Source organism: Berghia stephanieae, chromosome 5 (genome assembly GCF_034508935.2).
Source record: "Berghia stephanieae isolate SIO BIC M18660-M18661 chromosome 5, UCSD_Bste_1.3, whole genome shotgun sequence".
Lineage (NCBI taxonomy): Eukaryota > Metazoa > Mollusca > Gastropoda > Nudibranchia > Aeolidiidae > Berghia > Berghia stephanieae.
Genome location: NC_088364.1, coordinates 82047074 through 82064484, shown reverse-complemented (window position 1 = coordinate 82064484; position 17411 = coordinate 82047074). Strand labels below are relative to the sequence as shown.

Here is a 17411-nt window from a genome sequence, read left to right as displayed (position 1 = left end):
TTCACTTCATCTGTTTACTATCCCCCGACATCTTTGTTATGATTTGGTTACGATAGATATAATTCTCTGAATTTTGATGTTCATATTAGGTGAGAAACATTGGCATACAGTCAAGTAAGTGACAAGACAAACTTAATGCAAAGTACTTTTGATTTTCTTCAAATCACGATCTCTTGACTGTCGTTATTAGGTATCAATTTGATGTAAATATTTGCCATGAATCGGGATGTTTCAATTTCCAACAATAACCATAGCAGACAACTTGATCCATTTATCATTTACGCTGTGATTATCCCCAGACACCTGTCTGGGGATAACGAATTTTCATTATCCCCAGACGCATATTTGAAACTCCGCTCTTTTAAACAATTATCCACATTCCAGAATATGGAATGTTTCCAGATGCACATAGAAATAAGGAAAGTTAATAAAATATCTATAAAAACATAAAATTAACCAACATTAAAATCAGTTGTTACTACATATACACAATATGCGTCGACTTCGAAGTGGGTGTCATGGCCGAATGGTTTAGTCGTCTGCCCTGGTAGTTTGACCATAATCGACGTTGTGGGTTCGAATCCTGGTAACGTCACTTTTTTTATTTTTTTAAAATTCCGTCTTCTTTTTACAGAACGTTGAAAGGGATAAATGTCCCATCCATCCTCCCCCCCCCCCACCTTTTTTTTTATACTAAACTCTCTCTCTCTCTCTCTCTCTCTCTCTCTCTCTCTCTCTCTCTCTCTCTCTCTCTCTCTCTCTCTCTCTCTCTCTCTCTCTCTCTCTCTCTCTCTCTTTTTTTTTCTAGTTTCTAGCAAATATATTCGTCCCCACTCCGATCTCAAATAGTGTCTAAAAAGAATAAATAATTAAAAAGCAAACAAACAGAAATATTCAGAGAGCGACCAAATGGTAAGATAGAGGAGAAAAAAAAACAATAATTGTTTTAAAAATAAAAACAATAATTGTTTTAGAAATAAAAACAATAATTGTTTTAGAAATAAAAACAATTTAAGAAATTCATGCTCAGAAACGGAACATTTACATAAAGGTTTAGCAAACAAAAAACTCTAAGGTTTAGGTCAAAATATTAAAAAAAAAAGAAAAAGAGAGATTTCCCTCGGAGCAGGGAATAGTGTTAACAATAATAATAATAATAATAATAATAATAATAATAATAATAATAATAATAGTAATAGTAATAGTATGATAATAAGAGTATTAATAATAAAAATAATACTATTATTGATAATAATATAATAATGATTATGATGGTAATAGTAATAATAATAACAAATATTACAATTATTAATATTATTATTATTATTATTATTATTATTATTATTATTATTATTATTATTATTATTATTATCATTGACCAAAACAAAAAAAAACAATAATAGATCTAGTGCAAATTAAATAATGAAATAATATTATCGGAGAAATAAAAAATTCAACTGATTAAAAAAAAACTCTTGCTCAGAACTCGGAACAAAAGTGAAAACAATGAAAATCAATCGACTGGGTCGAATCTGTGCAGCTAAAAGGAGTAAAACGAAAGGTGGCCTTACCCACTGAGCTGCCTATCCACACCGCTATCGGAATATTTAAAATTCATATATGAGCTAAACATATTTCCACCATTTTTGCTTCCTTGTTTTGGTAGTTATTTTCATCTCTGATTCGAATAAAAACATGTTGGTGGATCTAGTTTGGTGGACGTGTGATACTAAATTGTATTGTCTTGTGCGAAGCAGACAGGAAAATAACAGGTGTGGGTATTGGGCTTTGGGGCGAACAACACCATGGCCTAGGAATTCGTCCGCGACATAAAAATTATTCCCGGTCGTCCCCAAAATTGTGGCCAGAATGAGCAAATTATAGAAACAAGAGATGATCAATAAAGTTAACAGGTAGGTAGGTAATGAAAATTTAAATGGTTGGTGGACTATGAACAGATTTGATGATTAACAACTTTCTTCCTGGTTGAAAATAAAAAGTCGAATTGCCAGTTTGACGTTTTCAGATCAAAGTAACAAAAGAAATTTCATTGATCCATTTGCTTTAAAATATTTTTTTTAAAAGAGCTGGATTTGACATTTGATCACTATTTACTTTCATCTTGTGTTAAATATCACTTGATATATTAACTGTTTTGGGACACAACCACTAGTATTTTTTCCAGAATATTTGGTAGTTTTCACGCCTAGTTTGGCATTTTGCATAAAATCTATCTGCCCACTTGCTACATGCGTCTGGGGATAGTATCCCCAGACAGGTGTCTGGGGATAACAAAAATTGGTTATCCTGTCTGGGGATAACGAATTTTTATTATCCCCAGACAGGCGTCTGGGAATAATGACAGCCTATCATTTATCAGTTTATCATTCTCATCCACCAAAAGTCGAGTTAACGTCGCAAATGAACCCTTTTTATAGACCGAAGCAGGTGAAGCAATTTGATTTCCATGAGATGTTGGTGCAAAGGACGTAATTGCTGCAATATTATAAGTTTAAGTGAAGAAAAAGATGCATTTTTAATAAAGGACATGAGAATGGAATAAAATTAAAAAGCAGAAACGACAAAAATGTCAATGAATGATGAATGGGCATCGAACAGCTCCATGATTGATGACATGTCTTCTTTTGATTAATAAACTGCAATGCTTTCCCTAGACTAATCCATGTTTTATAGTATAGTGTACTAAAAAATGTAATAAAATTTTTGAGAATAAAAATGAATCGATTAAGTGACTAAGACTAAACGCCCTAAAAGAGTTTTAAAAAAGGCAATACGTTTAAATCTAGACTAGAGAAGAGAGTAGAAGTAGAAGTTTTCTATCTAGCAGCTTCGGCTCCATGAATTTACCAGAATCAGGCTACCAATTTTTTTTTAGCTCACGTCTACTACTGTCAATAATTTGCACAGTGATAATTTGAAAATTGAAAGAAAGGACTTAAACAAGTCCATTAAGGATTAAACAATAAAAATCTTTTGATTAGACTGAAATATATACAGATGTGTATTCCTGACTGTTATTTGAAAGACTGGTCACACACAGATCACACGTGTATTTGCTTCTTTGATTTTAATGATGATATTACACTTGTTCTGCTCCAGGGTCCATATGAGTATGAGTGTCCGTTTCTCATGCCACATTCACTCAGGGATCAGTAGTCAATTAAAGAATTTAGAAATTGAAATACGTAGTAAAGGTTAATTCTTGCATTGCACTGGATTCTAAATCTGGTTACAGCCCAAATGTTCGATAATGCGTGATAAGTGTCAAGAAAATAACAGTTTTGCCAAGTAATTTCAAAATAAGACTTTTCAATTTCAGCTGTTGTTTATTTGTAAGAGTAAGATTCAATCTATCTGTTATTATTGTTTTGTCCAAACATGACTTGTTACATTTGATGATATTTGATATAATAGATGCAGCAATCATATTTTGTATGTCATTTTGACAGACATCGTTAAAAATTTTATTTTAAGTTATTGTTATTGTATTCAAACTTAATTTGTTGTCCCTTTCTTTTTTTCACCCAGATATTAAAAGATGAAGGGCTAGTACTTTCATCGACTGCAAAAATTGCAATGGATCATGGAATGTTGGCAGTGGACAAACATTCCGTCCCTTTAATTCTCTCTCCTGCCAACTACCCAGTAGACATGGGTCATGTTGACATTGCCAACAAAGGAAGTCCAACAAGGACCATAGAGTGTCGTCAAATTCCCCAATCTACGACTTTTGAGACATCTAATCGATATGTCCAGTCTTTCCTTTGCTATGAACTCTTTGCTGCTATTGAAATTGGATCTTTGACCAGGGTACGCAATGTTTTGCTCTCTTACCCTGATTTGGATTTCAATTTTCATATCAAAGATGTCACACCCTTGTCCCTTACACTATATCGCAGGCGATTTGAAATTTTTCACTTATTCTTGAGGCATCACGAAAAAATGGGAAATGTGAATCTGAACATGATGAGCAAAGACAGTCTGGGTCGTGTAGAACCTCCGATTATTACTGCATGTCGATTACATTTCTTAGAAGGAGTTGTAACTCTTATCAACAAAGGTGCAGATATTGACATTACTGACTCTCAAGGTCACACAGCATTATGGGTAGCGTCAAGACAGCAGATGCCAGATTTGGTAGATTATCTCATCACCAATGGTGCTAGTGTGAGTAGGGTAGATAAGTACGGATGCACTCCACTCCTCACAGCCTTAATGTATCGTGTTAGTTCAATGATCATCCGGACATTGATCATTCATGGAAGTCCTCTCTCATCCCCTTATAGGTGGGCATCAGCTGAGCAATCTCCTCTCTTTTGGGCTACCAAAAATGGCAATTTGGACATTGTCAGATTAGTTTTGCAAGCAGGAGTTAATTTGTGGGAAGTCAGATCTGTGAGAATGGCTTTAAGTAATAGTGACGTTGATGCTGAAATTCTGGAAATCCTGGATGAACAAGCTCAGTCTCCTCCTTCCTTACAGCACCAGTGTAAGTTAGTGCTCAGGTCATGTACCAGTTCATTTAACCAAGGAAAGGATTTTGTGAGGAGCATCCAGGGACTACCCCTCCCATCTCGAGTCAAACAGTTTCTTCTGCTGGCAAGATGATATTGCCAAAGCCTAAATTTCAAATTAAAAAGAATATTGTATTCCTCAAATAGAAATTAGCAATTTATTAATTTTCTATTGTCATGTGCTCTTCAGATCTAAAAATAATATGTGATGTTTGCTTTTGTAAGTGAGATCATTGTTGAAATCCATGTGTCATGAAGCTAAGAATTTTAAACAATAATGAATGATATTTAATGAGCTGTTGAAGTTTCATTGGAAAACTCCCTCCTCTCTGTTCCCTCTCATAAATTTTGCTACCAAAATCATAATTAACTTTGGGGAAGCGATTAGTAAAGATTGTGAAAATCATCATATTTTAACATGATAGTGGCGAGACTGAAACTATTCAAATCATGTTTTCTTCCATCACGCATCTGGTTATAACAACAGATCTAATTGTTTTTACCAAGAGAATGGTAATGCTCATGTCAGTCAGTTTTATTGCAGTTACTTCTCTCCTGGTGAAAATGATAAGACACGATGTCAGAGTGAAATTGGAACTTTGTTGTCCTTTGAAATGGAGGTGACAACAATTTTGATGTTAGAAATTACTGTGAAACGTTTTTACAATTAATTGCTTCAAATGATGGTAAATATTGATAATTGGTTTTAACTGAATTAATGAGTTGAGTTCAAGTTAGCATGGAGGAACAATTTTTTTCAACTGCAAATTGCCCCAAAAAATCGCAATATTAGTATTAACGTTAAGTGGCAGGAAAACTGACAACTCAGGAGTTGAAGGTGTTCGTCCAGGGAGTTATTGACAGGTTTCAGTATTTTATTCAGAATCCTAATTTATGATAGTGTAATTAAAAAGATAGAAGGATGAAGTATGGCTGCTTCCATTGGAAATTGAACAGCTCATTACAATTGTCTGATGTCACAAGAGAAAAAAGCAGTTTTTTTTAAATGTATGAATTTTCTAATTTGATAAATTAATCAAATATGATTATATTTTGAATTTTCAGTATTTATGTGCTTTTCATTTTTTTACCAGAAAAAATGAACTGATCTTTAATTGTCTTGAATTCAACATTCCTACCTTTACTGAATTCATGTAATATTTCTGTCTAACCATATATGAATGGGAAACAATTGTAAATGCTTTCGTTTTGAAGTATATGACTTAATACGTATTGTAAATCGAGACATTTATATGTTTATTGACCCATTTCTTATATTACAGAGATAATCCCTTTTGGTGACTTGTACATTTTCATCATTGTAAAAAATTATGGAGGAATGAAAATAATAAAATTATGATTTAAGGGACCAAGATCAGGGTGTGTTTGAGTTGCAAGATGTTGTAAGTGAGTTGCTGACGTTCGTTTTGTATTAAAATCTCTTAAATTCATCAATTTGAAATTTGATATCGGGTGTACACTTCTTGTTTGCTCAATGTCTCAATAAATCTAAGTGGTATGTGCTTAGTGTGCTATGGTTGCATTGTATTCTTTAAAATTTTTAGATATATTTTTGTAATCCGGAGTAATCATTCTCGCGGGTGGTTGGATGGGAGCATCACCCTTGAATCATATACCTATGATGTCCGCATGGGTGTACGATCCGATAGTGATGTCGTTTCTTCTTCTCTTTACTAGCCTATCCTGCTTCTTTGGTTTGTGATTGTATTTTTGACAGGGGATATTTTTTTCCTGTAAATCTTCTACCTGTTTGTTCTTGGTTATTTATAATTTAGCTTATGATATCTTTAGGTTATGATTTTGATTGACATTTGTACTATTTTTGTTAGATTGCTTGTTTTTTGTTTCAGCGGTCTCTCATACAACCTCAATTGTGTTGGAAGAGACCTAAAGCAACAAACAAACAAAAAAAAGTAATCATTCTCTTTCATGATTTTTGGTGAAATTGGTTCAGTGATGTTTTTTCCTTAATTATGATCCTACTACGTGAATTTACCATTACGGAAAATACATCACAGTTACAATGTTGGCTAAGAGAAAGCGGTGAAGAAAAAGTGTTTTTTTTTATTTGTGTCTTTCTTTGTATAATTGTTTGTGCATGTATTTGTTTAAATTTGTCTGTGTGTGTGTGTGTGTGTGTGTGTGTGTGTGTATGTGTGTGTGTGTGTGTGTCAGGAGGAGCAGTGTAACGTGTGAGGTTTTAAAGAGCAACTAAAACAGATTTAGGCCTTGTGGCAAAGTTCAAAGGTTACATGTGTGATATGGTCACAATGATTCGTTTCCGCGATGGTGTCCAAAATCTCATATTTATCAAGCCCACCCCTTCTATAATTAATTAATTAATTAATTCCCTTTATTCATCCCTAAGGGGACATTTTTCTTTAGGGTCTATTCCAAGCGAAGACTGGAATAACCCAGGCGTCAGCCGCAGTGCAGCGCCGCAAAGTGAGCTAAGGCTAGGTGACTTGCTCAAGGCCACACAACGCGGTGGGTAGTCAAACTCGGTACCTTTCGGGTACGAAGCAAAGACCATACCATACCGCTGAGCCACGCTCCCATCTATTCGATATTGATTTATAACCTTGAGTCACAGATATGTCACCAAGGTAGAAATTAATTCTTTGCGTCATTTTTTTTTTTTTTTACTCAGTATTTATTTCTCTTATAATGTTGGTTATAGATTTATATTCTAGTAAAGCCAAAGTTGTTGTATAAAGCAATTTATGTGCATTTGAAAAAGCATTTTCTGCAAAGGTATTGTCCATTTCATTATGACTTTATATATATATAAATATATGGAAATAATGTTTTTAAAAAATATATATAATACATGATTATGGAAACATAATATAATATTTTATCATTATTGTCACAATCATCATGTATTTCTTGGTATTTTTATCATGAGATTAAAAGGCTGTGCTTGATTTTAATGCTTACAACCATAACAAAAAGCAATGACGTATTATTATGTATAATTGTATGAAAAACTTACCGTATTCTCCATTTCAATATCACCGAGTCATTTATATAGAGAATTATGGATTTATGGCCAGTTAATTTCTTCAAGGGTCAGCTGAAAGGAAGCAAGAAAATGGGATAACTTTAAATTCAAAGATTTTTTTTTTTTCAATGAATTATGTATGGTAAAGAATCTTCAGAAAACCAATTATCTGCCCTCTAGTGGAGTTTCAGACATGGGGTTAAGTACAGTTTTTGGGGAACCAGGTCTGTGTGTTGTTGAAAGCCATTTATTCACAAAAGGATGAATTTCCTCTGAAGAATACAATGAAATAATCAAATTTTAAAAATGAGAATGCTCTTTCTAAGTCTTAAATCTATCAGGGAGGTTCCTGATTGAAAGAAGGCCATAGAAAACTAAAAGCTGATCTAAAGTCTGGTTGCCAAAAAAGAAAAGAATACGAAGTCCAGAATTGTGTAATTTAGCAATCAAGTGGTAGGTAGCTACTTTCCATGGAATTGAAAGTATTATTCTTTTTGACATCTTTTCTTACAAAAAAATGTTTTAATGTCTGTTACTGCCTTGGTAAGAAATGCTGTTTACAGTAAAGCCCTGGCATTATATGTGATGGTGTTGAGTTCAGACAATGTGACATTGTTTTCCAACATGCTTTCTGTCTTTGTCTTGGAATGAGATTACTTGGTTTTGTCCTGGCCCTGGCCGGATACCTTGGCTGGGAGGGAAAAAGTCAAATGTTTAGAGTTTTGGGAGATGATATTTTTTTCCTTGTCAATCATCTGTCTGTTATGCACTGTATTTTTTTGTTTACATGTTATATATGATTTGTACGCATTTGAGTGTATCTCTCTTAGTTGGGGCCTGTGCTTGTGTCTGGATGAGACTTTTAGGTGATTCAAGCTAAGTACTTTGATAGTGTGCTCTTGGAATCTATATCTGTTTCCTATTTGGACAAATTCGCCTTTGTCTTACCTTTTCTTGGGTGCTTTAATTGTAATTCTAGAACTTTCTACTATCCCATTTTCTTCCTTTTTACTGGTGCTGATATGACCTTAATGTGTTGCAAGCGCCGTAAAACCTTCAAAAACAAAACAAAACAGACCTTCTGATTACTGGTCAAACGTGCTACCATTACACCACATAGGCTCTCGACAGTTGGGATAATTTTTAATACTTATATTCTTCACAAGGGTACACGTTGCGTTTTACGCTGTGAACCCTTGCTTGTTGATTGTATCTACTGCCTTCATGATGAAAATGGTAGACGATGGTGTAGGGCTAATAAGTTAACGATCTATATTCAACAAGCCCTGTTGATTAGATGCGTATGCCCCACTAAATGATTCATTTTAACAAAATGAGCTTGCTGTTTCTTTATTTCAATCCATTTTCCAGTTCATTTTCTGCAAAATGAAGTTTTGAATTTTGTGTGCCCTAATAAAAGAGATTTTTACTTTTTTTTGTAAGTTGCTAAGTCTAAAACAGATGAAGGGGTCTGATCTAGTATGAAGATATCTCTATGTCCAGTCAAGAGGGTGCAATATTAGTTTTCATCCATTCACACATTTCCGGCGTTTACATGGTCAAAAGTGACAGGAGTATGTGTGTGTGTATCATTGAGTGCATTATTCTTTCCATGTAATCATAAATAGTTCTCTTGTACCAATTGATTCGTTTTGAGGACTACTCTAACTTTGGTCCATCACATGAATTAAAAAAAAATAAAATTGTCAATCTTATTTACTTGATTTGCCAGATTTATTTGATAATTCTAATTGAATAATGCCACATTCAAATTTTAATGACATCATTACACGTCAACCATGGCTAGTTTTCTAAATTGTGTAGGTTGTGGGTGATGATGGAAGGCACCGTAGTCTCTTCTAACCCCTCTAACAATGCCTTACAAATGTGTCTTTCCCTGCTGAATTTGGAGGTCCCTCCGTGGGAGGGGAGGGGGTATTTACATTGGTCCTTGTTTTCTTTCTTCTATCCCTCTTTATTCCCTTAGGGCAGGGGAATGTTGGACCCTCCAGGTTGATGGATTCTTCATCTGTCCATATCCTCGATGTTCTCATTTGTTCCAAATCATCTCCTTCAGTGTGGCTTCGTGTCCTTGTTTTTGTATTCGACCACAGTTTCAGCTGGGTCTAGTTTTGCCGAGGGGGAAACAGTCTGATTGATTTATTTGAGAGATTTCTTTTCTTCCCTCCTAAGTCATCTCTCCATTACAGATGACGCAATCGTTAGATTTTTAATACTATGATATTGTAACCATCTGAGATGTCGTTACAGTGTCATGGGGAGTGGGGGGTCTTTTGACCTCTTATGGTGGGCGGAGTAATTTCTCTTGCTGTGTCTTCCATTCCCCTTTATGTTTTCCTTTTCCAGGTTGCTTTCTGTCCTTGTCTTGAAATGAGATTATTTGCTTTTGTCCTGGCCCAGGGCATAGTTCGTAGCTGAGAAGAAGACAGTTAAACGCATAATGTTAATTTTGAATTGTTTATTTGTGACAATAAATCATCTCTCTGCTATGTACTTCTACTTCTATTTTTTTATTTTTTCTGAATATATAATTTTGTAAGAATTTGAGTATATTCTTCTTACCAGGATCCTGTGCTTATGTCTGGATGGGACTTTCAGGTGATTTCAAACTAAGCACATTGATTGCTCGCTCTTGGAATGTACTTCTGTTTCCTATCTTTTTTTTCTCGGATACTTTTAATTGTAAATCAAGAATTTTTTGTCTGGCATTGATATTACCTAGAAATGTGATGAGCACTGGAAACACTTAAAAACAGTAAGCAGTGTCCTATGTGTTAAATTTTGGACGATCTCATGCTATGAGACTTTATGTGATCTCAAACTGAGTACTTCGATAGTGTGCTCTTGGAATCTGCATCTGTCTCTTATTTGAACCAATTCCCCTTTGTCTTACCTTTTCTTGGGTGCTTTAATTGTAATTCTAGAACTTTTTACTATTCCATTTTCTTCCTTTTTACTGGCGCTGATATGACCTTAATGTGTTGGAAGCGCTGTAAAACCCTTAAAAATAAAAACAAATAGGCAGTGATAAACCATATTTGTAACTATTCTGTGTTGTGTGCCATCTTTCTTATTTATTAGGCATGTTGGTTGTGCAGATGCTTCAGAATAACAAAGTCTTGATTGCTCCCAGAATTTATACTGGTCCCTTTCAGAGTGAGTGCTCTACCAAGTGAGCTATCAGGACACCCGTTTTTGTTTTGACAGTCGAGAGAAAAAAAAAGAATGATATTTTAAACTATGTTTGAATTTTTTGAATCTTAGTAGTTAATTTGTCACATTTCATGTTTTGGTGCTATTTTTTAAATAATTATTTCAATTAGACTTGTCTATATTGAAGTTAAACATATTTTTTATATACTGGATATTAATGATCATAAAATGTTAGCATTTTTTAATATTTTTTTTGTGCATGTATGTTTCTTTGTTGCGCATTATTGTAAGACTTCATTGATACACATAGCTTGTTGTTTGCTTGGAAATTTTGTTATTACAGGAGTTTGAGTGTGAAAAAAAACGTTTTGTTTTACTTTCATTTCTGCCAAACCAAAATATTTAACTTGCTTTTACTTAAATATTTTTAGAAACTGGATAATGATGTCCGTCTGAATGGGGTTCCTGACCTCCCATAGTGGGCAGGGAGGCACTTACTGGATCTTCTATCCTGTATCTGTTTTCCAACACGCATTCTTTGTCTTTGTCTTGGAATGAGATTACTTGGTTTTGTCCTGGCCCTGGCCGGATACCCTAGCTGGGAGGGAAACCGTCAGATGTATGTGATCGTTTTGGGAGATGATATTTTTTGTCTTGTAATTCATCTCTCTGTTATACACTCTATCACTTTTTGGTTTTTACATATATTATGATTTGTGTACATTTGGGTGTGTTCCTCTTAGTGGAGACCTGTGCTAAGCGATCTCAAAACTAAGTACACTGATAGTATGCTTTTGGAATCTACACCTGCTCTATTTGAACCAGTTCCCCTTTTGTCTTACTTTTTCTTTGGTGCTTTAATTGTAATTCTAGAACTTTTTGACTATCCCATTTTCTTCCTTTTTACTGGCACTGATATGACCTAAATTGTTGCAAGCGCCGTAAAACCCTTAAAAACAAAAACACCTCCCCCCCCCCCCCCCCCCCCCCCCCCCCCCCCCCCAATAATATGTGTATGATATAATTATTTACCATTTGCCTGCAAGAGATTTTTAATGACCATTAGTGGTGCTATATATTCCAAGTGTCATGTTGTTTTCTCTTATTTGAAAGAATAGAATATGTAGAACATTGTTCTGAGTTCGGTTGTGTTGGATACAAAATTACTTTCATTTGTATCAGATACCATGCCATACTAAACACCATAGATCTTTTATATTGTGACAACAGTATTCATTGTAAAGTTCAGGTTGTTTTTCTTTTTCATTTTAGATTACGGTCGATCTTAAAATCCAGTATGGTGGGAAGGAGGTCATTTCGGTGTCTTCTACCCTCATGTATCTGTTATCCGAGTTGCTTTCTGTCTTTGTCTTGAAATGGGATTGCTTGGTTTAGTCCTGGTCCTTTGTTGAGAGGGAAAGAGTCAAATGTTTGGGACTAGTTTTGGGTGATTATTTTTTCCCCCTTGTAAATCATCTCTCTGTTATGGTGTGTTAGTTATGTTTTCGGTTTTTGATATATTCTGTAAACATGTGAGTGTATTCCTCTTAGTGGAAATCTATGCTGTTGTCAAGATGAGACTTTTAGTGATCTCAAACTAAGTACATTGATGGTATGCTCTTGAAATCTACATCTGTTCCTTATTCGAACTAATTCCTCTTTGACTTACTTTTTCTTAGGTTCTTTAATTGTAATTCTAGGATTTTTTAAGTATCACATTTTCTTCCTTTTTACTGGTGCTGATATGACCTTAATGTGTTGCAAGCGCATTAAAACCTTTAAAAACTAATAAACAAAATCCAGTCCAATCTGCTAACTTGTAAAATTGTCTTACTACAAATATTTAACAAATCAGTGTAAGTTATTTAATGAGTTATTCTGCTTTTCTGGTACATGTTAATCAAAAAGACAATCAGCTGATCCCTAACACTGTTCAAGAGATTCTCATGTGTGTATATTTGAATGATTCATATTTTAAACAATGGTAACCTCTTAACAGTTTATCTGATGGGAATGTGATATCTTATTAAAATTTGACTGAATTGAAAGATTGGATTTAATGGAAAATTACTCGGTATGAAAGTAGGTGGGTGGAATGGCCTTTTAGACAGTGAAAGGTAATGTTCATGGACTATAGAGGTTTGTAAATGGTCTATTTGGCAGTCTTCGTTTTCCCTTGGCGTGTCCATTGCAGAGCCATCCTGCGTCTGTCGCTGTGGTATATTTGAGTGTGCTCAAACTGGACAGTTTGATAGAGTTTGGTAATTATCCTTTGAAATTTGTCCTCTTTGTCTTGGCATTCAGTATTGATGTAGTCTCTTTATTTCATTGTTTTGCTGCCCTTTTTAAAAATTTTCCTCATCTCGGGTGCTGTTGTGTACTCCTCTGTGTCGCAGAGTAAATCATTGTGAATGAACTAATTATAAGATTCTAAATACATCTTTTTTTTTTCACTGTTCATCCTTTTAAGCTTTTCATACTGTATGAATACTGGTCTTAGTCTTAAGAAGTGCTTGCATGTTTGAGGTGGAAATCTATTGTATGTACACTTGTAATATTTTCCTTAATGTTTAATGAAATTTTGACAAGTCTTTCTGATTTAGAAGGTGGATGTGTGTGTTACTACGAATTGTGGATAGTGATAGTATGTGATAATGCTACTACTATTATTATTATTATTATTATTATTATTATTATTGTTATTATTATTATTATTATTATTATTATTATTATTATTATTATTATTATTATCATTATTATTATTAATGATAATTTATTACGTGTACTGTCATCATCATTATCATCAATGGTAATATCTGGTGACGTATTTTGCCTAAAGTTTACATGTCGTAATGTGCTGATTGAAAATTTTAAATAGATTTTTTGTTACAAAGTACATTTTCCTTTTTGATTTTCCTGTGAAATGGTGTATCAATCTCATAACGTGCTCCTAGGAAAATAAACTGATGGGGCTATGCTCCTCTTGTGAATTATATACTATTATCGTTATCTTGTTTTGTTTAAAGTTTAATATATCTATGGTGGGTGGAGATCCTGTGGGGTAAGAGGTCTTTTGACCTCCTATGGTGGGCAGGAGATTACTTGCTGTGTCTTCTGTCTCCCTATCTCTGTTTTTTGAGTTACTGGCTGTGGTTCCTGACCTCCCATAGTGGGCAGGGAGGTACTTACTGTGTCTTCTATCCCCCTATGTCTGTTTTCCAACATGCTTTCTGTGTTTGTCTTGGAATGAGATTACTTGGTTTTGTCCTGGCCATGGCCGGATACGCTGGCTGGGAGGGAAACAGTCAAATGTATAGATAGTTTTGGGAGATTATATTTTTTTCCTTGTAAATCATCTCTCTGTTATGTTGTATTATTATATTTGATATTTTGAATGTATAATGTAAGCATTTGAGTGTATTCCTCTTTGTTGGATTTTGTGCTTGTGTCCGGATGAGACTTATAGGTTATCTCAAACTAAGTACATTGATGGTATGATCTTGGAATCTACATCTGATCCCTATTTGTTCTCAGTTCCCCTATGTTTTACTTTTTCTTGGGTGCTTTAATTGTAATTCTAGAACTTTTTACTATCTCATATTCTTCCTTTTTACTGGCGCTGATATGACCTAAATGTGTTGCAAGCGCCGTAAAAATCTTAAAAACATAAACAATATAACTATGGTGAGTGGAGATCCTGTGGGGTAAGTGTTAGGTCTTTTGACCTCCTATGGTGGGCAGGAGATTACTTGCTGTGTCTTCTGTCTCCCTATCTCTGTTTTCTGAGTTACTTGAAATTGTATTACATTACTTGTTTTTGTCGTGGTCCTTGCCGGGTGTATAGTGTTAGTTTTGGGAGGTAATATTTTTTCCTCTTGTAAATCATCTCTCTGATACTTACTGATCGTTATATTTTTGTTATGAACTTATCGTGTTTACCGTTTTAGTGTGTTCCTCTTTTTTTATTGGTTCCTGTGCTGGTGTCTGGATGAGACTTTTAGGTGATCTCACACTAATTACATTGATGGTATGCCCTTTGAATCTACATCTGTTCTCTATTCAATATCACTTTACCCTACTTTTACTTGGGTGCTTTGTCTTGAAATGAGATTACTCGGTTCTTTCCTGGCCACTGCCTGAGTCCTTGGCTGAGAGGTAAACAGTCAAATGCATAGTGTTAGTTTTGAGAGGTGATCTATTTTTAATTGTAAATCATCTCTCTGTTACATTTTGATCGTAATAGTTTTGTTTTGAACATATCTTGTAAACACCTGAGTGTGTTCCTCTTAGTCAGATCCTGTGCTGGTGTCTGGGTGAGACTTTTAGGTGATCTCAAAATAAGTATATTGATGGTATGCTCTTGAAATTCTAAATCTCCTCCCTATTTGAACTAATCTCTCCCGACGGATTATCACCTTGTTGTGGTGTGAGGGCTTGCGTATCTCGAACCTCGGACCTCTAATAAGAGAAAAAAGGAGAGAGATCAGACGAAGAGTAATCCACCGGCCCTCCAGGAATGGGGGTTGAGCGTAGGGTTAACAACCCACCTCATAAAAAGCAAACTGTTACAGAAACAGAAACTAGACGTAAATCCACAACCGGCGGCAGCAGAGAAGCGGACCAGAATACTGGCTTCATGACGGTAGGAGGTCAAAGCCGAAAGGACGCCCCCGACCAGATTGCAGATCTGTTGTCACCAAAACGCAAGCTCAATGTCTCGTGCTGGAATGTTAGGACCCTATATCAAACAGGAAAACTGGCACAAGCCCAGCGCGAGATGTTGAACTACAAGATCGATTTGCTAGGCATATCAGAGGCAAGATGGACAGGAGCTGGGAAGCGCCAACTCTCAAATGGCGACCTGATCATTTGGTCAGGACGAAAGGATGACCAACACAGAGAAGGTGTTGCCCTCTTGATAGCCAGGCAAAACAACAAGTCACTATTGGAATGGAAACCGATAAGTGAAAGACTTTTATACACAAGACACACCTCAAAATACACCAAGCTATCAATCCTCACATGCTACGCACCTACAGAGGATTCAGATGAAGAAAACAAAGAAGAATTTTACGATATTCTAAGAATGGCCGTTGAAAACATTCCAAGACATGATATGCTCATGATCATCGGAGACCTTAATGCTAGAGTTGGCAATACACAAACAAATCAGTCCGTTGGAAAGGAGGGCATAGGGGTAATGAACAACAATGGAAGCAGACTGGCAGAATTTTGTGAAGAACACAACTTCATTATTGGTGGAACTTTCTTCCCACACAAAAACATCCACAAATTGACATGGAAATCACCAGATGGGAAAACAGAAAGTCAGATAGACCATATAATTATCAACAGAAAATGGAAGAGCAGCGTAAACGATGTCAGAGTCAGACGATTGGCAGACATTGGAAGTGACCTCCATCTTGTCACAGCCAAAATCTCTACTAAATTGATGAAAACAAAAATAGCAAAACAGAAGGAGAAACGTTTCAACACAGATAAATTGAAAATCCCAGATATCCAAAACAATTTCAATATCTCAGTAAGAAACAAATTCAGTGCAATACAAGATATTACAAACATGACAATCCAATATTTCAACCACGTCATGCAGGAAAGTGCCACTGAACACTTAGGACACAATAAATCCAATACAGAGAATTGGATATCAGCAAGGCCATGGGAGCTCATTAACCAAAGAAAATCAATCAAACTAAATCTCCTGAACGCTAAATCCCCCCGACTAAAAGAAAGGCTATCCAGTGAATACTCATTGAAGGATAAAGAAGTGAAAAAATCCACAAGGAAAGACAAAAGAGATTTTGCAGAAAATTTTGCAACTGAAGCAGAAAATGCAGCTGTAAGACAAGACACACAAACACTATACAAAATCACAAAAAAGCTCTCGGGAAACAGAAGTTATGGTCAAGAGAAACCATTAAAATCCCAAGATGATAGTGTCATCACAGACGAAAAGGAGAAAATTGAAAGATGGAGAGAATATTTCGCAAACCTTCTGAACAGACCAGACCCATCTTCTTACACAGATATCCCAGAAGCAGAAATGGACGTAGAGGTTAATCTTGGTCCAATCACTGAGCATGAGGTGCACGAGGCAATACAACAACAAAAAAATGGCAAGGCCCCAGGTATTGACAAAATCACTGCGGAAATGCTTAAAGCGAACTCGCAAGAAATGTCCAAAATTCTCAGTAAATTGTTCACCAACATTTGGGAAAAGGAAGAAATACCAGAGGATTGGCAGAAAGGCATCATCCATAAAATAGCCAAGAAAGGAGACCTAGGAAATTGTGCTAACTGGCGTGGAATCACACTCCTGTCCGTAACGAGCAAAATTTTTAATAGAATCCTTCTTAAAAGAATCTCACCTCACATTGAAAACATTCTTAGAAAAGACCAGGCAGGGTTCAGAAAAGGGAAGTCATGTAGTGACCACATATTTACCCTGAGACAAATCCTGGAGCAAAGCATTGAATGGAACAGCCCCCTCTGCCCTCTACACCATTTTTGTCGATTTTGAAAAAGCCTTTGACAGCTTACACAGAGAGTCCCTGTGGAAAATACTCCGCCATTATGGTATACCGATGAAGATAGTCAACCTAATCAAAGCAATGTACAGCAACTACCAATGCCAAGTGATCTGTGGTAACAATTTA

General features: G+C 35.4%; 1 protein-coding gene across 2 annotated transcripts; it reads left to right on the top strand.

Annotated features, from left to right (window-relative positions):
* Window positions 1–12: 12 nt before the first annotated feature.
* On the top strand, window positions 13–6874 carry LOC144973728 (uncharacterized). Of its 2 annotated transcripts, none has more exons than XM_078916557.1 (2): window positions 13–89; window positions 3550–6874. In XM_078916557.1, exon 2 carries the CDS (start codon window positions 3598–3600, stop codon window positions 4627–4629), a length of 1032 nt encoding a protein of 343 aa, XP_078772683.1. In that variant the 5' UTR covers window positions 13–89; window positions 3550–3597; the 3' UTR covers window positions 4630–6874. The 2 variants fall into 2 exon arrangements, with proteins under 2 accessions (XP_078772683.1, XP_078772684.1); XM_078916558.1 differs by having other exon boundaries at window positions 25–114.
* Window positions 6875–17411: the final 10537 nt, after the last annotated feature.

Bases quoted from the DNA above. Each gene is read 5' to 3' on its own strand.
- LOC144973728 (XM_078916557.1), top strand. From the start codon at position 3,598: ATGGATCATGGAATGTTGGCAGTGGACAAACATTCCGTCCCTTTAATT.